The sequence below is a fragment of the Anser brachyrhynchus genome (genome assembly GCF_964034855.1).
Source record: "Anser brachyrhynchus genome assembly, chromosome: 2".
Lineage (NCBI taxonomy): Eukaryota > Metazoa > Chordata > Aves > Anseriformes > Anatidae > Anser > Anser brachyrhynchus.
Window position 1 is genome coordinate 112,493,110 of NC_137695.1, and position 24,098 is coordinate 112,517,207.

A 24,098-nucleotide genomic window follows, 5' to 3' on the forward strand; every position below is an offset into this window, starting at 1 on the left:
AAAGCTGAGAGTTCTCTCATACACGCAAAGCAGGTCTGGCTGCAGAGACTACATTCCAGCAGCACCATATAAACAAGTATTCTCTGCTTTGTTACAACAAGCAAAGAGCCTGAGGCCTTTCAGCACAATTATTCATTGGGTTCTAGTTGAAGAACCTGTTTCTAGAGTTCTTCAACCTCTTCCCCTTGCCAAAGATTTGAATTTGTTACTACGCCTAGGAGTAGTCTGTTGTTGATCCACTGTGTTCCTGTGCTGTACTTGAGATACTCTCGAGAACTTGACCACAAAATCCACTTTGCCTGTTTTTATTCTCTGCTTAGGTAAGTCGTGCATGACAGAACAGCCACTGGGGAGACTGGGAGTGCTGCTTTTCCTCATCTGTCAGAATCATCAGACAGCTGAATTTTGAGAAAAGTATTCCCAAACATACTTCCTTGTGAAGTATGCCAAACTAATTATCTACTACATTTAGACTATGTTCACCCTTCAGATTTTCCAGATCCTTCTTAGCTGTAGTCAGCTTTGCATTGTGGGATTACCCAATTAGAGCTATTACTGAGCTCCACTATGTACAGTCTCTATACCAACTCATACTGTAACCATCTTCACGCAATTCAGAGTTTTCCAAAATCACTACCTGCATGTTCTGCGAACAAAAATATGAAAGATTCTAAACTGAAGAGCAGACAGTAGCCAGAAAAGATATTTCAGGAATACACAAAATATTTTGTTTCATCCTTTTCTTCCACCTGTGACACCTAAGGTATACAGAAGTGAAATAAAACAAGCCTTTCTTAAATTCATTATCCCTCAAAACCAGTGTTTTTTACACACATCTTAAGAAAAAACTAGCACCACCATGAAGAATGCAAGTCATAAGGCTTCCAGATACAGTTACATCTCCCAAAATAGGAGTCTTAAGTTTTGCTATTTTAAAAAAGGGCGTAGACACCCAAGCAGTCAGACCTTTTACGACTGTCCTAAGTTTTGTAGCTTTCTGTCACACTCAGATGAAATGATACAATTCTACAGGTGAAATTGGGCAAGATTTTAGAGGCCCACTCATAAAGCACATGAAGCATTCTCCTCAAAAACAGTTCCACGTTAGAAAGACAAAGATTTCACTTAAAGTGAAACAGTTCCCCCCACCCCTTCAATGCGATCACCATGCTGGCTACACACTTGCATTCTGGACATAATTACTTACCTGAAACAGCATCATAGAACTGCTCTTCACTGATGATGCTGAGAGGAGGAGATCCCTTAACCAGAGACTGCTCTAGTTCATGGTGTTCAGTAGCTAGCGTCTCTAATGCTTCTGACAAGATCTTGTTTTTCTCCTGCTCATGCTCCAGTTTCAAATTCCTCACCTATAAGTAGATACATGTATGAATAAAATCTCATCTCTCCGAAGAATGTGTAGCTGAAAGCTATTCAGAAAATAGACTCAAATAAATAACTGGTTCGAAGGCAAACAGCTGGAACGGAGGCCACACTGATTAATGAGAATATTACAGCATGTCTGCGACCACGATATGGCTGTTACTCATCGTTTCTCAGTAGCTGAGAAATCTTGTCAGGTAAGATCTGATATTATAAATCAAAAATCCACAAGCAAATTCAAACCAGATACTTGTACCTTAAAACTCAGAGGAAACATTTACAACTCGGACAACCTTAAATATGGAGTTACAGTGATCAGTTTCCACATGCACCAAGCTCCTTGTACTAGTCTGCTCTAATTTGGGCCAAGAAGAATCATCTGAATTGAATTACAAAGCAAATGGCAATGCCAGCTACAAATAACTGCAACTGAACTGTGAGCTGAAAACGTTTAACCCTGAGGATTGGAGAAGGAGGTTAAAGCAGAGATTCCTCTACTAACTGACTTAACTTCCATATAAACAGCTCCCCCCCCCCCACCCCCCCCAAAAAAAAAAAAAACAAAAAAAACAGTTTACAGAGGAGCCAGAAGCTGACAAGGAAAGAAGACCAGCCACCAGATGGTGGAAGGTTTGTTGTTTTTTTAAGCCCACACATGTAATCACCATCAGAGAGGAGAATGATATCTGCATATTGAGTCCAGGACTAGTAACACGAGAGCAACATGTCCTTCCTATTTCCTCTTTTTTTTTTTTTTCCCCTGCTGGTGCTTCCTGTCTCCTCCTCCTCCTCCTCCTCTCAGGGGAAGGAGGAGAGCTCATAGAATATCCTGAGTTGGAAGGGACCCACAAGGATCATTGGGTCCAACTCCTGACTCCACACAGAACCACACAAAAATCAGACCATGTGTCTGAGAGTGGTGTCCAAGTGCTTCTTGAACTCTGGCAGGCTCAGTGCCATGACCACTGCCCCAGGGAGCCTGTCCCAGTGCCCGACCACCCTCTGGGTGCAGAACCTTTCCCCAACACCCAGCCTGACCCTCCCCTGTCCCAGCCCCATGCCGTTCCCTCGGGTCCTGTCGCTGTCCCCAGAGAGCAGAGCTCAGCGCCTGCCCCTCCGCTCCCCTCGTGAGGGAGCTGCAGGCCGCCATGAGGCCTCCCCTCAGCCTGCTCTGCTCTGGGCTGAACAAATCAAGGGACCTCAGCTGCTCCTCGTATGTCTTCCCCTCCAGACCCTTCACCATCTTCGTAGCCCTCCTTTGGATGCTCCCCAATAGTTTTAGGGCCACTCTTCCTCTCATCTCCAAACCACTTGTGCTCTCTTCCTTTCTCTTCCTCTCTCCCTTCTTGTACCTGTTTAAAAAAACTTCCAAGCATCCCCAGCCATTGCCTCGTACTCCGGCTTACTCTCAAGGTCAGTTTGCAACTCTAACTCCCCCTCCACTACCAACATGCACGGATGTGACACTCTTGGAACAATTACAGGGACAACTTACACATGTTCCTAAGCAACTTGCATATATACCAACATTACCTTTTTGAATCTAATTTAAGAATCCTTTGTATGTCCCTATCTGGTTACTTTTTAATTACAAAAGCTCTGCTTTGGAGGATTCAGCCCCCTCATTTGTAACCACCACTCAAACAGCGTAGTCAGAGTTGGGCACAAATGAGGAGGTGAGAATTCATGGGCTAGAAAGGAAATACCAGAGCAGATTTGCCACTTCCAAAGAAGAGTTTCTATTTTGGCAGTAATGTATCCTCTGGAGAAAGACTTATGGAAGAGATGTTCACCCCCTCAGTTGTGCCAAAGAGTAGATCAGCTGGTTTTGCTGCCAGGCTCTGAGCGTAGAGGGGTAGTCCAATTAAATGATAATTAAAGAGTATAAAATTGGGTTGCTAATTCAAAGCAATAAAATCAGTAATTCACCTACTGGCTAATAGTTTTACCTTGAACGAAATGGGAAAAAAAAATCTGGACTAGTTATTGTCACCTTCATTTAAAGTTCACTGTGGAGTGAACTTTTACTACGGTGAAACGTAGTAAAGGTGTTACGGTGAAAACATTTACTGCAGTGTTTCATAGAAGTCAGATGTGCTGCTGCAGGGGTTACATTTAGTAAGCAGGTTCTGCAGGGGCTACATCTGTATGCTATCAAACAGTTAAGGAACTGCCCATTTACAGAAACAGCATTAATATTTCCCTCTCCTGAGAGAGGTAGCGTGAAGGACTGATATGAAGTGGTGCTTTTCATTATCATTGAACAGCAACAAAAGGAAACCAGTTACTGAAATGGTATTTACACTTGTTTTTTTTTTAGGTGTAAGAGTTAGATGCTCTTATCCTTTAATGTTTTGTTTTGATAGACGATTTGAGTAATTTGATTATTTATTTAAAACTTTAATTTCAACATTACTGGAAAGAAATGGAAAGAAAATCAAAGTATATCAAACAAAACCCAGACAAACCTTTTTTTGCTTCCACAATAAGCATGGTAGTGTGACTAAAGCAACCAACAGATATAAGCTTAAGACCAACAAAAAAAAAAAAAGTCCTTTATTTTAAGTTTCCTCTGTCCTGTTGTAATAGAGAACTATTCAGGATTTCAGAAGGTATACTGAAAACAAATCACCTTTTTGGAAAATAATTAGCCAGCTTTATAGGAAGGTTCACTTTTCTGTGTACTTCCAGACTTCCTAGCTGCCAAATGCTTACTAGTATAGCAGTTACACGCTACTAGTAGGTAATGAAAAAGCCTTTCCATCTGTTACATAAGCAGTACAACATTAGCCAGAATCTAGGGAAAAAGAAAACGTGAAATCTGTTGCTTGCAGTTCAGGGGTGTTCATTCATAAATGAATGACCTGTTTTTAAAGCAACCCAAACTCAATAGTTGGGGACAGGACAGAAAAGTCCAATCTAAAACCTTTGTCAAGAGTACTGAGCCTGTGGGATGGCCTACACATTATGAGAGCCCAGAGGTGGCCACGCAAACTTCTACAGCCTGGAGCTCAGTGCACAGTAAGAGTTAACTCTCACAGCTCTGAAGGTAGTGGTTTGAAAGTGATGCCCTTCAGCACCAAATCAGTTCAACAGTGTTAATGTAAGAAGTGAGGAAAAAAGAAGTGGTCTTACTACCATTATTTGACTAATTTCACTTGTAGAAAAACAATGCTTTCAGAGATAGAACTAGCACAGCCTTCATGTAATCTACTTAAAAATGCAGGTATCACCGGAGAAATAATATGTGTATTTTAAATGATTATTACTTATTTTTATAAACATAAACCAGCTTTAAGTGATACCACCATTTTGTCATCTTGCCTATTGATCAGCTATATGCCTTTAAATCTTCCTGCGGTAATTTGACTGTGAAGTTAGGATTTTTATTTTATTTTTTTCCAAAACTACACAATCCATGCTTCTAAGCTTAAGAAGAAAGATGCAAGCAGATCTGTGGTATTTTCAAAGCATATGTTTATTTAAAACCATAACTAACTGAGCTATAGGTTTTCCCAAAGTGTAAGTAGTAGTTTGTTCTTATGCATGTTTTTCCCCATACCCTGTTTTTTGATTCACAAGACTTGGCCAATACTTCAGTTCTGAGATGAATGCTTCCATCTTCCTGCTGGCTACTCTACCACCATCTTTGGAGGTGATACTTCAGCTTTTATCCCCTTTCCCACCCCAGTTTTTAATTCCCTATCCTGACTTTCCTCAGTGTCCCAACACACAAACAACTGCAAGGTTACAGAAGGAACATCCAGAGTAGTTTTTAAAATGCTTATTAACACAAAATCTTTAGCATTCATCTGTAAAGTGGAGAACTTTCAGAAGAATTTGCATTTCAGTATATTAAACTGGATTCAGAGCAAAGTTTTTTTGTGGAATATCATCTGATTTTGTGAAGTTGCGTTAGCAAGTACTTCACTGCATTTTACACACAGTGATAAAAATATTTAAATAAAAATAAGGTAGTAAATATTACCACAAAATGCTGCAGGTGTCAGTGTATATGCAGCTCTAGAAATTCAGTTCAAGCATATCCAGAAAAATATCAGAAGAGACATGCTACTGACAGCCTGTGTAAGGCACAGCTTGTGATACAGCCATGGTTTTTGTACCTTTTGTAGTTTTGCCTGAGCTGAGAGAGAGACAGATGGCAGTTTGCACCACACTGGGTTCAGCTCCTCATCCTCCAGCTATGGAATGGCTGTCATCTTTCTGATCCCTGCTGCTGATCCCCAGCAATGCCAGTGCCAGCGCTGTAAGCTCTCAGAGCTTCGTGGGGACAGCAGCACAGAGCGCTCCAGTGAGACCAGCACGAGGCCAGCCGAGTTCTCAGTGTTCAACTGGTCAGGCTCCGTACCCAACCCTTGTTGGGAGCTATTTTGTACAACAGCAAGTGCAGTTGATCAAGAAGGTTGGGCTTGTGCTTGCCCTGTTAGACAATAACAGTTGACATCAGCTTTGTTTTCATCTCTAAAGGAAATTTTATAGTGAAGCATCGTATTTGTAATTGCTGATGGAAAACTTTTAGCTTTGTCTCACAGAAATAAACACACACTCAATCATTAACCTTGCGGCTACAAACACAGCTATAGCCTGATACATTGACACAGAACCACCGAGACAAGATTTCAGTGTCTAGGTCAGCACAGCAATTTATTGTTATTATTTTTTAAATACATCTCCAACTGGAGAGATCTGATACCCAAGTTCTGGTAACTGGTTTCACTTCTGGTTTAGCTGAAGGAGAGTCCACCCTGTAGACAGTCAAGTTCTTCAGGCTGTAAGTGCTGAATTGCGGATTTTAGTAGTAGAATCTAGTTATTGTAGCAATTAGGCCTCTATCTATTATTATTTTTACAGGAAAGCAACAGGCTGTTTGCAAATATTCTATTGCCTTTCCATGCCACTAGAAATCTTGCTAAGCCCAAGAGCATGATTTTAAATTAACTCTTTCACTGCATGTTTCTGGCAGAATGGTCATGTGCCTATTCCAAAATATCAAATAGCTTATCTGTGTCACAAACACCAGTCTCGTTCCTTTCCATATCTTCAGCTAACATGAGGTAGGTGGGAGACCAGAAACGTGCCTGTGACCACTACTTTTTTTTCCCTTTTTTTTAAAGGCTGAACTCTTGAAGTATATCTGTGTAGCCTGTAACCAAGGCTTCTCTGTCCATCCTGAAGACATCTCAGTACAATACACAAAATACTTGCTTTGTGTGGTGCTAGATGCTTTTAATTTAAATTGAGGCCCAACAACAGTGGCACTTTTGTACAGTAGGAAAGGGTCACACCACTGTACGCCCAGCTAATAAATGATTATCTCAGCAACATGCTATTGCAGCTGCAAGTAAACCCTCTAAAGACAACACACAGCAAGCAAAGCACAGAACAATTCTCAAGTGTGTAGGGCTACCTGCCTTTACCATTAAAACAGTAAATTAAAACACAGCATACCTTAGCTCTAGGTTCTCCTGGACTGAAAGACAGAAAAGGCAGACTTCACAACACCACAGGATGATTTAGATAAATTTTACATTCAAAAAACCACCCAACTTCAGTGCTAGGAATAAGAATGTCCAAAATATGCAGACTTTCGAGTTGTGTAGGAAGGAAGAACCACCTCTTTCACATAGCAACCACCAGGGGATCCGAAGCCAGACTGCCGAGTGTCAGTACACCGCGTACCACTTCTGCTCTGCAATAAGCTGACTGCAGGAAAGCCGCCTATGACACTGTCTTACTGATGTCTCTGGTGGCTCAGAAGTGGAGCTTTGTCTTCAGAATGAATGGCTTTGTCCATTTGCCCCAGAAACTCCATCCTCCCCAAAACGTCACCACGTATGGGACATCTATCATGAAGCACAGGCACACAAAGATTCAAGTTTTCAGTAGCAAGCTAAAGGCTAGTCTAATATCTGGCTGAAAATTAACATTTAAGCAAACAATTTGAAAAATGCTGCTGCAGCAGAACTGTTAGCTTTCAGTAGACACCTCCTGACATTTAAAAATGCAGTCCTACTTTCTGTAACAAAGTAAATGCCAACCAAACCTGCAATCTGTTTCATGCTACACCTATTTATATGCAACTGTTAGTTTCCAAAATCAGCTACTCCAACACAACACACGTGGTATCCTGAAAGACCTAAGCTAGTGGACAAAGCTGTGCCTTGAAACTCGTTAGACTATAGAAAACTATTCACAAGAAGCGCTGGGAATTAAAAATGAGGATTCTTTCCCTTGTTCTGTGATCTTCATACCAAATGAACCCCCCCCCACAAAAACCTGACACTGGCAGAGCAAATCACCACCTCAGTGCAGTTTGTGGTATGTACACTGTTTGTCTATTCTAACAGACAAGCTCACAATTGCAGTTTTGCTGTTAGTACAATACTGTCCCTATTGCTAGCGCCTCCATGCATAAGCCAGTTCTTTGTGATGACCAGTTTAAACTAGTACTGAGTAAAGCTGTTATTACTTTACATCTAATGTGGAGTGAGAATACATGATTTCAATAGTCAGGTCTACCTCTGTGTCTTGGAGAAAACCTGTCTTTTCATTTCATCAAGGAAGAAATCTAAAGAGTTAGAATAACCTCCCCAAGGCATATCTATTTAAAAACTGGAACGGTTCTATGTATTTTGTTAGCTAGCTTTGAAGCATGCTATTACAGCACTGTAATTCTACAGGACTCGTTTCTGTGAAAAAGTGTTTTTTAGACTTTCCACTACCTACAGTGGGACTCAGTTGTTGCCTAAGCAGCTACTGAAGTGGAAACTGAAACCAGTTACTTTCATTTGGAGTTCTTGTAGTTTAAAACATGCTTGAGCCTTAATAGAGGTCATTTTCCAGAAAAAAAAAAAAAGAAAAAAAGCTTGATTTTTACCTCTGCTTATGGGACTTAACCCTCACTAAGCACAAATTAGTAGTATACAATACAAAAATGCATAGTAGTGCTTTTCTCCTACCCTCCCTCACTAATTCCCACCCCGCTGCCCCCACCCCCCAAAAAAACAACGATAATGTAAGCATGCCCAAGTACAGTATTTGAATTACCAGAGAAAAGGCTCAAGTGCATTATGAATACTCTTATGACACATCATAAAACTGCAAATGTGACAGCTCACATTGGGAACACTTTGTTTTTTTTCCTTTAACAGATCCAAACAGTTTCATGAATACATCATTAGATTCCTACGGCCCTAAAACACGTAAACATTTTCTACAAAACCTTCTGAGCTCCTATCTGTTTACACACAGGCCCTTCCACAGAGTACCCCTGCTGACTCACTACTCACTGTCACCATCAGCCACAGGGAACTTGTGACAAACATACGTTACCTTAACATACGTTAAGACGTCGTATCCTAACCCCCCATCTCCTGGAGTAAAGCAGCTCTTGTAAACTTGGTCATAGCCTTTGCTCACCCCAGGGTGCAGAGAACTGAATAAAAACGTCATGCTTTACTTCAACCATTGCTTTTTGCTTAGGTTCTCTCTCTGTGCTATAAGCTTACCATTTACCTGGCTTTTAGAGATCCATCAGATCTCTAGCTAAATATAGAAAAGTCAGGCAGCACTTGCCAGTGACTTGAACTACTGCTAGTGCAATTACTGAAATGCAAAATGAGACGTGAACGCTTAATCAAAGAGATACTGATCTCTCTGATGATTAGTAAAGGGTTACTTACTGTATCACAAGACATCACCAGTCTTCACCACAGAAGCCTGGCCAGCTGAGTCTACAGCTACAGCATCTTATTGAGGTCATCAAATTCAAAAGAAAAAACCCCAGATGCTACCATAACATTTTGCTCTCTTTCAGAGTCATATACAGGCAACATCACCATTAAAGTTCTTTCCTGGTCAAAGGCTGAAAGGCCCCCAAACACACAAGCAAATCCCATATGTATAAATTCCTAGTCCTCGTCATCTATTCACTCACATCCCAACTCAAAGCCCATAGAAGAAACCAAAGGCTTTGTGATTCGAGTCACAAGACTCTGCCTCAATCATTCCCCAGATGAACAAAAGGATTCGTTGTTAGTCAACTACCAGCGTTCACCTCAAAGTTCAAGACAAGGAGTACAGTGGTGCTAATTTGGAAAGGCTACATTTCAGTCTTCTGAGTGCAGACTTACAATAGCTCCCCATACTTGATTAATTAATAAAATTCTGCTAATGAAGGACAAAATACAATCATAAAACTGCAAAACCACTGTCAGAACCAAGACCCAAGCTGTTATCCAGAAACACAGATTTTAGCAGACCTGGCAGAGGTAAGTCCACGTCAACACCCATAGACACTGAAGTATCAAGAGAACTGTTACTCAAGAGAAGAGCTGGAGATTCTGATCTTCTTCCAGGATACAAATGCATTATGAAAAACCCTAATTTAAGACCACCTAAATTAACAGTTTCTGAACCATTCACATGCTAGAGACAAATACCTTTTGTCTCCCACCTTTCCCTCCTAGGACACTGACACTTCCCCTTCAATGTGGAGCTTGCTGCCTTGCTTCCCATCTCCTATTTCCACATTTGGCTATAACAAAGTTCATCTGTTCAGAGGCCAATGAAGCACCCCAGTTCTACCAACGGAGAATGTTGCAGCTCTGAGCCAGGACCCCATCCAGGAGTGCAGACACTAACTGCAAAGACTTCATTTCTGATTACAAATTCGAAGCACGGCTTTGGCTTAAAAGCTTTGGCTTAAGCTTTTCTATTATAAGTTCTTCTGTTTTGTTTCTAACATGAAACTTTTTGGCAATTCCAAGTCTTCTTCTCTAAAAGTTTTTTCTTTTTTTTTTTCTTTTTTTCCCCAGCTGCATTTTATTTAGATCATTCAATGTACGCTGATAAGTCTCATAAGGAATCTAGTTAGGTTTGAGAGCTGCAGAAGTTGCCAGCTTCCAGAGCACATTTGGTTCCTATTTGTGTTCCAGTATTATTATAATGATGATTAGTCAAATATCAGGAGTTCAGACAAAAAGCCTTCTGATTCTGTTTTTTTTCTGTTAAGTATTGTTTCTATTCTGAGTCAAGCTGAAATTAAATATGGCTGCTATTCATATTTGCCAATAGCTTAAGCCAAAATAAGTTAGGGCTGAGTGACATCGGTGGTGATGTACATGTTTGGGAGGTTCATTTCAAGTTGCAGAGCTGCAAGATTACAAAAACAAAAAAGCCCCACATCCCAAGATACTCTGCTGCCCCAGAGAGATTAAGCATCTGTTTCCTCAGAGGCATACGCCACAAGTAACCTTACCCAGCTAAGGGCCTTGTTCAACCAGATCTATTGCCAACAGCAGTAGAACAGTATATTGATGCATGCTTTCAGATCTGCCAGGGACTTTTTTGGTCTTTTCCTTTTGAGAGGCTCTGGACATCTTTGAAGATTGTTAGTCTGGCCTCTGTTTGTGAGACTAAGATGTAAGTGTTCTTAAGAATGCACACAGGAAACATTTCCTTTTTTATTCTCAAGGACTGTTTTGAAAACGGGTCTTAAGGCAGTTTTGATCTAGCTACTTCCCTTAAGTATTTTTCAGTATACACCACTGACTACTTTGATCAACCTGTTTGTATCCCCTCCCTTCCCCCACACTTCTTCCCAGCTGGATCGCAGCGCACCCATGTATTAATGTTTTCCCTTTTGAAGTAACTGTCACATTTTTCCTATGTTTGTGTTGGCTTTTACCGGCTTTCTAGTGCTACTACACAACTGGACATATTTTTGACTCAGAATGAGAACAGCTTCCTATCAAAAAAATTAACACTTCTGGAGCTGGTTGTCTGTTCTGCAAGCTCCATATTCAGAATCCTGTTAATTAATTATACAGAATAAGTAACTTTGTTTTAAGAGCAATTCCAAAAACCATGCATGCTGTACAGTTATTTCACGATTATGAAAAACTCACATGCTTTCATTAGCTAGTTCTTACTTCAGAATAGGAATGCTTAAACAACTATGGACGCTAACCAGACTAGTTTAAAAATAAAATAATCTGAAGTCCTACCTAGGCCAGAAGTCAACAGTGAGCTTCACAACACAGTGCTGGAGTTGTGACCTCTAAACAAAATCCACTTTGGAAAGCATTCTCATTTCCTGTCTTTGAGAACAGACGCTTCTCAGCTTTCCAGTATGAAAGTCTCAGACTTCGCAGAGAGACACAAACACAGAAATCTCATTTTCAGTTGACATTTGTGAAGGACTTACAGCGTTAAGAAGCTTGTCTCTTTCTAGGGAAGTTTTTCCTCTCGGGCGCTGTTTTGACCTTACCCTGAAGCAGGCAACAGCAGGCAGACACACGCTAGGCCCTGGGTAGGCTGATAAGGCACTTCCTGGAATTTGAGCACGTCATACTGAAGCTCATCCTGCATTTAGGGCAGACACAACTGCGCTTCTGGGCTACAGAAATCCAAAGTTCACACCCTTCTATCACATCAGCAAAAAGACATTTGCATTCTGAGAGTATGAAATACCTTCTCCCAGTTCACAATTCTGCTAGGAAACATTGCTAGAGTCTAAAACCACTACAGTCATCCTAAAATATGACACCTACTGTTACGTTACAAAGAGACGCTACCCAACACACCACCCTTGCCATGCCGAACAGCTAGATAATCCAAACAAATGTTCACACTTGGTGGGACAGATCTTTTCTCATTATGAATAATTTTGGTCAGTTTTATCTTTATCTGGGGGATTTTAGCACTTTTTCCTGTGGCAAGAATTCAGTGTGCTATTCATTGCTACTCAGGTCTGTCTTGTACAACACGTAACAAAGAATTAAGGAAATAAAACAAGCTTGCTTCTGAGTTAATATGCTTCCGTGGACAGCTAGCTCATCTAGCAAACTTTTTAATGATAAATAATTTATTAATCCCCGATATGCAATCCAGTGGCTCCTGCGCTTCAGAGGAAGTAGTCGTCTCAGCTTAAACTTCTGGTAAGCTCTTTTATGAACTTCTCCAATAAAAACCACTGACTCCTAGAAGAAAACTAGAAGGTAGATTTGATGAAAGTATAAACTTAAGGAATGCCACCACCACCACCCCCCTCCCAAAATGAAATAGGATCTGATAGCTTAGAGCGACGGGTTGCTTTTAAGATTCTTAAAATTGTATGTGGGAGCAAAGACAAGAGTTAAAAAAACACAGACTGTATGTTATCAGCTGATTTATGGTTCCTTCAAGTTGTCTCCAATAACTATACTATGCTACCTCTTAAGTACTATGTGGATGTTTCAGCAAAGATAGTAGTATCAAGATGACTTTTATATCCAACTAGTTGCCTCTGGTTTTGCCTCCTCTTTCCAGTGAAGCAGTCAGCCTCTGGAAGCAGTGTATAACTGAGAGTTATGCACCAATATATGCTGGCAGCCACCCAGCTGAAAAGCAGCTTTTCAGAACAGGACCTGGGGGTCCTGGTGGACACCAAGCTGAACATGAGCCAGCAGTGTGCCCTTGCAGACAAGAAGGCCAATGGTATTGTGGGCTGCATTAGGCAGAGCACTGCCAGCAGATGGAGAGAGGAGATCCTTCCCCTCTGCCCCAAACTGGTGAGGCCACCCCTGCAGTGCGGGATCCAGTTCTGGGCTCCCCAGTAAAACAGAGGCATGGACACACTGGAGAGAGTTCCACGTAGGGCCACCAAAAGGATCAAAGGACTGGAGCACCCCTCCTATGAGGAGAGTTAAAGAGAGCTGGGACTGTTAGTTAGTTAGAGAAAGCTCGCAGAAGAAAAGGCTCAGGGGGATCTCATCGATGTCTATAGATGCCTGAAGGAAGGATACAAAGAAGATAGAGCCAGGCTCTTTTCAGTGGTGCCCAGTGACAGGACAAGAGGCAATGGGCACAGACTGAAACATGGGGGGTTCCCTCTGAACATCAGGAAGCACTTTTTCACCAAGCAGAGTGACTAAGCACCAGCACAGGTTGCCCAGAGATGTTGTGGAGTCTTCATTGTTGGAGATGCTCAAAAGTTACCTGGATATGGCCTTGGGGAACCAGTTCTAGGTGGTCCTGCTTGAACAAGGGCATCTTGTCCAGATGACCTACAGAGGTCCCTTCCAACCTCAACCATTCTGTGACTCTGTGAGAGTAGAATTTATCCCTGAGCACTAAGAGTGGCTCTAGAGGTGGTGAAGAAACAGAACAGATAAAGCTAGATTTCTACTATCCATAGGTATTGCAACTGCCTCAAGTTTCAAGCTGTGCTAAAGGCTCAGCCAGCTCATTTTCTCCTCTATTTAATTTTGTCTGACCTTACAGCAAGGTGTTACACTGGAACAGCAGACAATCCAATCTGCATGCGTAGCACAGAACATTTCCATAATTAATAGTCTTGTTGGCATTGCCAGTAAGGTATAAACTACTGACATATATGGATTAGCACATTACCCAGAGGAGCTATACCATTGTCTTGACAAATTCTCCATCAAAATGATGAAATTGTATTGTATGTATGACTTTGTGCCATTGTCTGTCAGTTCAAGTTCTCCACGTTCCTGCAGATGCACTTCTGCTTTCCAGAAGGTGAAAGCAGTTTTGTTCTCTCTAACATTTCTGCCACCATAGCTCATGGGAGAGAGAGAGAGAGAGAGAGAGAAAGAGAGACCTAACAAACAACACTAAATTTCAAGCTTAATGGGAAGGTGTATTTCTATTCAAGAGTCAAACAACATACCCAAACAAGCTTATGTTATAGAAGCAGCACAGCTGTGGCAGCACAAACCTCTCTGAAGCAGATGAACAAGCATATAGCCTGCTTCCAGTTATAAGCTAAGGACTACTCCTACATTACGATGCACGCTGTGGACTTCCTGCAAATAGGCATGCTTTAAAGGCATTTTCATAAAGTCTTGTAGTATATCTATGGATCTAACAGTTATTGCATTGATATCTGAGTTTTAACATTAATAATGTAGCAGTGATGAGTACAAGATGAGAGAAAGCACTCCTGTTTAAAATACCACTGACTGAGTCCACATTTACCTTACAAGTGGCTTAACATAAAGCTATGCAAACCAAGCGAACACAGCACAGGTGTCACTCCCGAATGCATTCTATAAAGACAACAGAGATCCAGATGAGGGCTATCCTTACATCAAGGCTAGACATCTCTTGCACTGGACTCTTCAGGATATTCATATCAAACGGATAGGCTTTATTCATCAGGGGCCATATGTCTTACCACTCCTTTGCAGCCACATTCAGCTCAGCTCTTTACTATAAATGAAGTATCATGTGCTTTGTGGGTGCTTATCATCTGTCCTTGTGTGAGCACAGGCCTGCGTTTCCGATTTGTGCATACCATGGCACACATTATTTTTTTTAAGTCTATTATCGATGCACTTAGAAGGCGATGATGTTAAGAACAGAACAAGCACTCTTTGGAGAAACAGGTTACTAACATTTGTTAATGCCCAGGCCTTGCATGTACCTTCAAGGAAAAGTATAATACCAGTGATTTATTTTCAGTCCATAAGCACTTTCCAAATATAGTCCATTTACCAATTCTAGAGATAACCTCAATGACTCAGCAGTCAGCAGTACACAAATGCACTTCTTCACTGGGCAGCACAGCAAGCAGGGATAACACAGCTCTGAATACTAATATTAAAACCAAAAATGTTTTCAAAGTCACCGGCAGTCTGAGAGAGACCAAGAGGCCAGCAAGTACATGTTTAGTTTGAGAGATTAAAAATATCAGAGAAGAGGTCAAATTCCACAATGGCTTACCTCTATTGTGAAAATGCTATCAGCTCTGAGGAATCACTGAATAAACAAGTGACAAGGATAGTTTGGTTGAAAAGACAAGGTTGCAGACAGGGGAAATTAACTATAAAAAGTGACACCCACGCACACACCACTAATACTGCCTAAATGGGAAACCATCCATTTTACTCTTCACACCCGAAGACCCCGGTATTTCATGGAGCCAGAAGCGAACGACTACACAACTGAAAGCACAGCAAAGAACATGAAAAGTAAATTTAGACTCACCCTCCCTTATTCAAGGAAAGGCCACACAACTGCACACTGACAGCATGCTAGGCCACCAGGCAAGAGATCTTAACTCTTAAATCAATGACATTTAAGGAGGCCAAATAAAACATACCAAAAAATCCCATCACATGGCAAACTAAGAGGATTTCACAACAGTTAAGTGACATTAAGCAGCAGAAATAACTTCAGGCTTCAAAACAATATTTTTAAAACAACCTCTCATAAAACATACAGGTAATAAAAAGTCAATTATCAGATCTCCCTCAAGAGCATGTGTTAATATCCAGTACTAACCAGGGTAAGTGAAATTTATTTTTCAGATGTGGAGAAATATATACTTTTCAAAATTATTTCATGAAACTAGCTTTTACCAGCTTTACAAGGAAAAAGGCATTATTAAAACCCTAAGTTCCAAGAAAGAAAGGTCAAGATGGAGAAGATATCTCCAGAGAATTAGTAAGCGTGTGTGACTGCAGTCACCCGGTTCAGCATCCTAATGTTTTATGCAACTGAGAGACAAGAACAGACCACACAGACAGACTGCCACTGCAGTCAAGTATCTTACACACTTGTGGGCAAAACCCCAGCGATCAAAGTATCATAGATTCAACCGTAAATCCTGTGTTGTTTTTTTTACTGCTTCATTTTTTTTCCTGAAACGTTACCGGTCCTTAGCTGACAATACTAGATCTGGGACCTAGCAAGTTTTAGAGCTCTGCTTTTCATCTCTGTTCTTCCAACACACATCAGATACACATTAAGCCAGAAAACTAAAAACAAGCTGATCAGCTTTACATGCCATTATGAAATCACAATGACAGTAGAAGGATAAAAATGTGCACCCTCCTCATTCCAGTTTGTTTTCCAAGCATGGTGGAGAGGAAAACAACCACCATCCTTACTGCAATAATGAACAAAAACACCCAAATACAGTTTCCATTCTGCACATTTCTTTTTGCTCCTCTGTCAGCTTGTACGCAGACAAGAGCACCGTTTTCAAATACATTCATAGAAAATAGAACTGGATGATTTCTATTTTAAAAACTTACTATATTAAATACTGTTCCATTAAACTTGATTGCTGCTTCATCTTTCCTCTTTGCAGGCTCAGCTAAGCCCCCTTTCTCCCTGTGTATACGTTAAAAAAATCCACAATTTGTATTCAAGACTCAGAAGTAAACCTCAGACTTGGAGCTGCAGAAGCACAGAGAGGACGGGTTTAATTTCAAGCTAATATGCTTTTACACTGTGTTTCCCCAGAGGCCCGCGAACTGATTCCACGTTAGTTTACACAAGGCTGCTTAACAACTGCTGAGAACGACAACAACAACAAAAAGTCTACAAGCCAAGCTTTGAGAAAAATACTAATCCACTCTAGAAAGTGCAAGAACAGGTTAACAGTGTGCTTTGAGTCGGGCAATACGGTGCTGAGTGGAGAATGCCTTCAGACAAGTTGTGTGACTAGCTTGCACACAGGCCAGTAAGAGAACAAGTCACAAAGGGTTTTCCTGCCACTAGAAATTGTTTAGATTTGCCAACAGTTTATATTCAAACACATCATTACCTACAAAGAAAAGGATTAACTTTTGAAGCATACATGCTTAAGGCAAAAACCTTTGGGACCCTCCTGCACCAAATACCAGCAGCATTCATCTTTTGTCCTATAGTAATACCCAGGCAGCCTTCTGTCAGCCAGGACGTGTCTGATGCCCAACAGCCTTTCATATAAGCATTTGACCAAAGATCTTATCGTCTGCTTTGAAATTGAAGCACTCTGTCAATATACATAATACCCTTTCAGAAAAGAAAAGGAATCATATTTACTTATCTTCTCCCTGAACGGAGTCCCAGTATTTGTTATTTTACCAAGCCTCCATCTGGGCTGCTGTTCAGCTTCCGTGCCCACTCTGGTGACCTATGAATCTTGGCTGCTCTAGGAAAGTCCCGGCAAAAAAGTTGTTTTGAATCCCCCTATCTCATGGATACTTCGGACTTGCTTAATTGCTTCCTTTACATAATGCTGACAGGGATGCTATCTTCACAGACCTTTAGGTCGCTTTCTATCTGCAAAGCTGCAGTAAGTAAAGAAAATGCTTCCAGTGGAAGAACATTGTGCCATCTGCAAACATTTCACTATTGAATTGCTTTGATTTGAATATCTCATCTTTAGAGCTTTAGCACAGGCAAAAGACATATATGTATGTAAAGCACCAAAAGATTAGCACAGCAAGAATCATCAAGGCATGACTACAACCGTTGACATGACAAGTAAGGAGAGAAACAATCTGCCAAATGACTTCTGTCAGCAGCTTTGTTCTCTTGTATTCCATGCCTACACGCCATTCCACAGCACGTTACATCCCATGCTCTCCTGTTTAAGGGATAAATACAGCCTTTATCCCAGCATTTGTTTTAGCACAGAGAACCTTCCAATTAACTTGTTACTTCTGAACAAGATTCAGGCTTATTTAAACTAATTAACACAACTAGGTATTCCTAGTACATTTCTACTTATTTGGAGGGAGAGGGGATAGTGTCAAGTCAAAGACCCCTACAGCCAATAAAGATTTACTCAACACCTCAAGTCTCTCACTACCAGACACTTCTTACCTTGTCAGTGCAATTATCAGTCTGAAAACTCTTCTCTTCACCAAGTTTACAAGCTGAGCAGCATTTCAGCTGTTTGCAGTGTTGCCTACAGGCCTTGACACACCAATGTCTCTCTCACCTTGGTTTCCACTACCTTCAACAAGAGGCTCTGAACTGAATGGATAACAGAATCTATTGTGCTCCAGTGATTGACAGTAACAACAACAAAAAAACCAGGACTGCCATCTGTACCTGAGCACAAGAAAGAGCAGAGAAAAAGGCATCGGTGTCATGACTTGAGGGACTAAGGACTGCCATGGTTAAGTCTAGCACAACGGTCAGCCAAGACAATCCTGTCCCCAGCCCTAACACCAAAATCATGAAGTTTAATCCCTTTTTTTGCTTCCCTAGTTTCACTCCCTCAACCCTCTTCACCTCTCCCTCCCCCACTCGGAGGGCTCCTAGGACCTGACAGAGGTTAATGCAGCTGAGTATTTGACCAGGTGGCAGGCAGGACAGGATCGCTGATCGCCTCCAGGGCTTTTTCTATAAGGACTCGTTCAGGGTGCCCGTATCAACCATTCTCCCTCAGCTGCTAAGCATCATTGTTGCTCCCTCACCTTCACCCACATGAGGGAACTGATAATGAGAAGTCTCGTTATGAAGTCACCTGGCCACAGCTCACAAGCACCTTCTTCATTCACAATCCAATAAGCTGGTCTATGTTACAACAGCCATGCTGACGCGTGTCTTCCAGACCACGTAACAGACACTTAAAGACAATTTGTATCCCAAAGAGCAGGCACAAATTCATTCACCGAAGCATGCATGAACATACCTAATCCTTGGATGCTCCATTATGCTCTCCCAATATTCAGGAAATATGAAACAAACCAAGGCAGTACACTGAAATTCTAAACTAAGATTAATATTTACTAGTTGAACTGCATGAACTTCTTTTTTTTTTTATTTGCAGTACAACAGTTATACATACAGAAGATAACATATTACGCCATGGTAAAGATAACTAAATCCAAGGACTATGACCTACAGCTTGCTGACCTTAAAGTCCCTGCAGAAATGACAAGCTTAATATGTTACAAAAAACTCTGTCTGAGTATACAACTCATTTATCCCAAGAGATGAAGAAAACAAGAACTTTCATTTTCTGAATCCCATATATCAGTGGCAAACGGTTTTCATCAGCCTGTAAACAAAGTCCCTTTTGAAAGAAAAAAAAAGCTATAAAAAAAAACCACCTACAAACAAAGGAAGAAGATCTAAGCCACCAACAGACTGCAAATAAAGCCGACCGCTATTTGTTCTAAATTAGTACTGCAAGATCCAGCATTAATGTTAAATATAGGCTTTGACGGTAAAAGTGAAACTTAAGAGAGTCGAGGCACTTATCAGTACACTATCTATCGTCGGTTAATGAAGAAGCAAGCTTAAAAAAGAAAAGAAGCTGATTCCTTTTCTGAAGAAAACAGGATAAACCATACCTCTCAGGTTCGTATGGCTTCAGTGCATGGAGCTCAAATAGCAGGGACAGATTTTAACCTTACCCCGTTACTCTAGCAAAAATAACTGTGCAAGGAAGGAAATCACAACCTTCAGTTAAACTTCAGTTATATAAAATCGCCACGGACTCCAGCAGTACGAGAATCAGGCTGCTTCCCGAAGGCAGATCCTGCTACCTGCCAGAAATAGTCCAAGGGAAGTCCTGCTCCGAAACACCACTTCCTAACCTTGTGCCAAAGTCACTGCAGAAACCCTTCCGAGAAACCCGGCAAAGCCCCGGCTCGCAGCGAGCAACCGACCTGCCGCCCCCCCCCGCACCTTCCAGCGGGGTGCCGAGCCCAACCCTCGCCTCCTCCCGACCCGGGGGTGCTCACCCCGCTGTCAGGAGGGGGTGAAACCCCCTCGGGCAGGCGCTACGTACCGCCGAGCCGCTCCTCCGGAGCCCCGTCCTTCAGCTCGCAGCGCGCCGCGGGCGCTCCCCGGCGGGGCCGGCGCCTCCCTGCGAGGCGCGGGGGGCGGCGAGGGGCGAGAGGGGGGCGGCGAGGAGGGGACCCGCGGGCACCGAGGGGGGCCGGAGGCGGCCTGCCGGGCCCCGTCGGTGCCGGTGGCGGTGGCCGAAGCCCCGGGGGGGCCGCGGGCAGGGCGGGAGCGCGGCTCCCGGGGCGGGGAAGGCCCCGCCGCCAGCGGGCATGGGGCTGGGAGCTGCCGGGGCTCGGGGCCCGCCCCGGGGGTCGTGCTGGGAGAGCACACACCCCCCTTCGTCATCATCGGCACCGTCATGGTCCCTCCTGTGGCGTCACGGTGCGGTGAGGTCACGCTGAGGAGGAGGAGGAGGAGGAAGCAGGCAGCGCCTGCTGCACCACAGCCGCAAGGGGAAGGGGGCCAAGCGTTGCCCCCTTCCTTCTTTTGGTGCTCTGCGAGCGGTTTCCTTGTGCTACGGCTTACCCTAGAGAGGGGGAATCTGAAAAAAAACTCGGCTCCAAGAGGCAAAATGGGGTTGCGCTGCCTAAGTTAGCAGCCGGGCTGCAGCGCCTGCTATGCTGACAATTTAACTCAAAGAATTCTCCTTAAAGAGGCAAGATAAAAGGGTGCAAACGTGCTTGTTGTAGGCAGAACCAGGTTTCATGGGATATTCACTACACGGGCAGAAGGCAGTGTGGAGCTTGCAATTCCTCTCCGGCAGAGGAAGTGTGCTCAGGGAGCTGCCCTGAGACAAGCTGCAGGGAAACAGCCCACCAGGCAGTGGAAGAAGCCTGGAAACAGCAGGGCAGGCACAAAATAAGCTTTTAAGCGGCTGTTGTAGTTAGTTACCCTTCCCAAAGCTAGCTGGGCAGTTTTAAGTTCACAGCAGTGACTTCTTGCTAGAGCAGAGCATCCAGAGTCGTTCCCAGTTACAACACCTGAGCCTTATTTCATCACCAAGATCATGGTAAGAAGAAAAACAAATGAAGGTATTTTTGTTCTTAAGTATTGTTTAGACAAGTGTTCTTATATTAGAGTTTGATATTTCAGCAGTCCTACTTTACTGTTCCATTTACTTGAAGGAATATTAAAGGATTTCTGTGGGGGTCGCTTGCTAATGCAGAACCCAATATATTGCTTCTGCAATGCCAGCTGAAGTACAGCCTAGACATCAACGCTGAATGGTAAACAGCAGTACTCTGTCTTTCAAAAAATGCTGTGGGTTTAAGAACAGCAACACTTTAGGGACATACTTTTTCAAGAAGCTCAAGTTTTAGGGAGAAATCGCTGCTGTAGTTCCTTTCCTTTATGAGATTATGGTGTCTCTACAACCCTGGATTCTATTTTGAGCCAAAACTCCCCAGGATCACATCTCCCCCTGTCATGACTGACTGGTTTCACTAGCTATGGTGGAAATTCAAGTTCACACCTCTGCCTATCCCTCTGTGCCCAAATCCATGTGCTACCAGATTGAAATAAGGCCTTTAACGCCTACTAAGACTGCTGAAGTTCAAGTAAGGTGAAGTTACAGTTTCACCATATGTTTTGCCATACTCCACTCTGGAAACCTATTTTAGTCTTGCTCGGAGCAAGATGCCAACACAATTAAGGAATACTAACCAACACTATACACCCACTGCTGTAACAATTTCCCCCTCATCCACAAATGGAACTGCCAACTTCACTATTAGATTTTCTTAAAGGAAAAAAAAATGTAAAAAAGCAATGCTTGTTCCCCTCTGCTAGAGCTTGACTCAAGTAAGTCTAGAAGACTTGTGACTGGAGACAAAAAGGCTTGGAAAGGAATGAAAAAAAAATTAAATCAAACCTAGACAATGGAGCCAGTGTTTGCAGCTCACTGTTAAATAACTAGAAGACTAACAGCAACAACACAACCTCATTTTGATACATAGCTTGCTGATGACAAGAGCCAAAGGGAAGCACTACTGTTACCACAATACAGGAAGATAAATTTATTCCATGGCACTAGGGTGTCCTCTGGGGGATGAAGGGGGCGGGGGGGAAATACTAGATCTTCCACCCCAGGATGTAATGAGTTTGCCATATATTCCCAAACTGAAGCAGTTGCATTATGCTTAACACCATACAAGATATTTGTCCCTGGAAAAGCCACAAGTTCAACAGATATCACTCATACACCCACTAAGCACATGGTCTGAAAAAACAAATTCAGAAGCAGTACTGTTCAACACTTCAGCTAGCCAGCATAAAAAAGAAAAAAATTAAATATTTTAACCTTTGAATAAGCAAAGCAACTGCTTCATTGAGTTCAAGCATTCAATTTGAACATTATAAGCAGTAATTTGCAAGCCAGATCAGACTATTGAGCATTCAGAAGAGAGACTAAGATATCCGTTTTTAGAGGAACTTAGCTAGTCTTTAGAAGAGCAAGCTTTCATTAGACATTCAGCATGTGAAACGACAACCTGTCAACAACATGAAATCCTAAGGATGCGTTGGTGTTTTGTTTTTTTGTTTTGTTTAAAGCAGGTAAGCCAGGGAGCTAGCAAGACATACTAAGCCATTCGGACCCTTTATAAAACCCCACAGCACAATACGTACCCCTTCCTGCTTTGTGAATAGGTTGAGGCAGTCAGCCAGGGCCTCACAAGTTTCCTGGGATACTTCAGAGACTACATCGACTTTTTGTAGGAGAGGAGAAGGTATTTCTGAAAGCATCAAAGGATTAGTAGCTTTAGGGGGGCATTATGGATTCTACAGGATTCTTTTAATTGTTTTGTCTAAATAATACAGACATAACATTCATATTCTACAGAAAGCCAGCGTGAGGAAAGAACAAGTAGCACTGAGGGAATATAAGTTTTCTTTTGCATCCTTTACCCAGTACTGGTATAAGCGACACATGAATGGATCAAGTTTCTCGTTCAGCATGGCTTGGAAAGCTGAGGTGGCAAGCTATGGCAGCAAGACACTGGTAGACTGACTAGCAACCATCTCTTTAACCTTCGTTTAGATTTAAGAGACTAAAGAGTTGCCAGGAGCCAGAATTCAAATACAAAGGACATTGCAGCGGTTTAATATAAGTTCATGTGAGAAATGTAGGTTTTTTCCTTCTAGCATGGTACTTACACAGGAGGCAAAAGCTTGCGACAATGCAGCTGGAGATTCAGTTTTGAAAAAACAGATGGGGAGCTACAAGGATACTGATCAATAAAAGGGGGAGGAGATAATATTTTAATCGAGTCATCTCCTAGATAAGCAGCATGGCTTACATAGCAATGCCACCTCACATTGTGCTATGGACAGTTATGGCAGGGGCTATGTCTAGAACCAGAAGGGCACTACGGTAACCCAAAGAGCAGGTAGCAAGTCTTTAATAGTATTTGAGTTCATCTGTCAAGTTTTGTGATGTGCAGCAATTCCTCAGAAGTCAAGCACACCCTTCTCTGAGTCAGTGTATTTGTTGCAAAGAAACTAAGCATTCCTTTAGTGGTCCCAGCCTTTAGGATCTGTTGAATCCACGTTATAACACAGGTACTTCAAGCTGACGTCACATCAGTAAAGATTATGAGGTTCAGCAGTGACAGTTTTAAAATACCCTCTTGAATTTATTTTGCACCTTGTGCAGAACACAAGGTACAGCACATATCCACATACTAATTGTCTTTGACACCAAAGCTCCCACCTGAATGGAATTAGGAGTCCCCACTTGGAGCAGCCAAAAACAGCTAGCACCTCTAGAAGGAGGTGCAGCACACTGAATGCAGGAGCAGACACATTTGCAATAAATATGTTTAAATCTCAACGATACCTAGGTTTATAATAGCATGTTGATAGACATCTAGAGAACGATTTTTAAGTATCTAGTCCCCACTATAGCCATTTTTATATTACTCAAAAGCAAGTTCAGTGGCTTGCTCCAAATATTTTGTCAAATACTGTGAGAACGGGGAGAGCTGCAGCAGTTTTCTGTTGAGACCTACAGAGATTATGCATGAATGTGTAAACAGTTCGCTGACCCATGAAGTTACAAATTCATTAGAAGAAAAATAGGAACTTATTACTGCTATTGGCCAAGACTAGCAGTTTCTTGGAAACAGATAATATCTGTTTTTGCTTTACTAAGGGTTTTGTTTTTT

General features: G+C 42.2%; 1 protein-coding gene across 12 annotated transcripts in view; it reads right to left on the minus strand.

Annotated features, from left to right (window-relative positions):
- OSBPL1A (oxysterol binding protein like 1A) overlaps positions 1-24,098 on the minus strand; it is a 77,999-nt gene that overhangs the window by 27,312 nt on the left and 26,589 nt on the right. For 8 of the 12 annotated variants that reach the window (XM_080581593.1, XM_080581587.1, XM_080581597.1 and 5 more), the window contains 2 exons: positions 22,561-22,667; positions 1,208-1,370 (listed from right to left, as the gene is read on the minus strand). In XM_080581593.1, the coding sequence (XP_080437719.1) occupies positions 1,208-1,370; positions 22,561-22,667 (270 nt within the window). Of the gene's footprint in view, positions 1-1,207; positions 1,371-11,611; positions 11,790-19,496; positions 19,825-19,936; positions 20,246-22,560; positions 22,668-24,098 lie in introns of those variants that run through there. The other 4 variants (XM_080581599.1, XM_080581589.1, XM_080581588.1 and 1 more) reach the window with 4 other exon arrangements.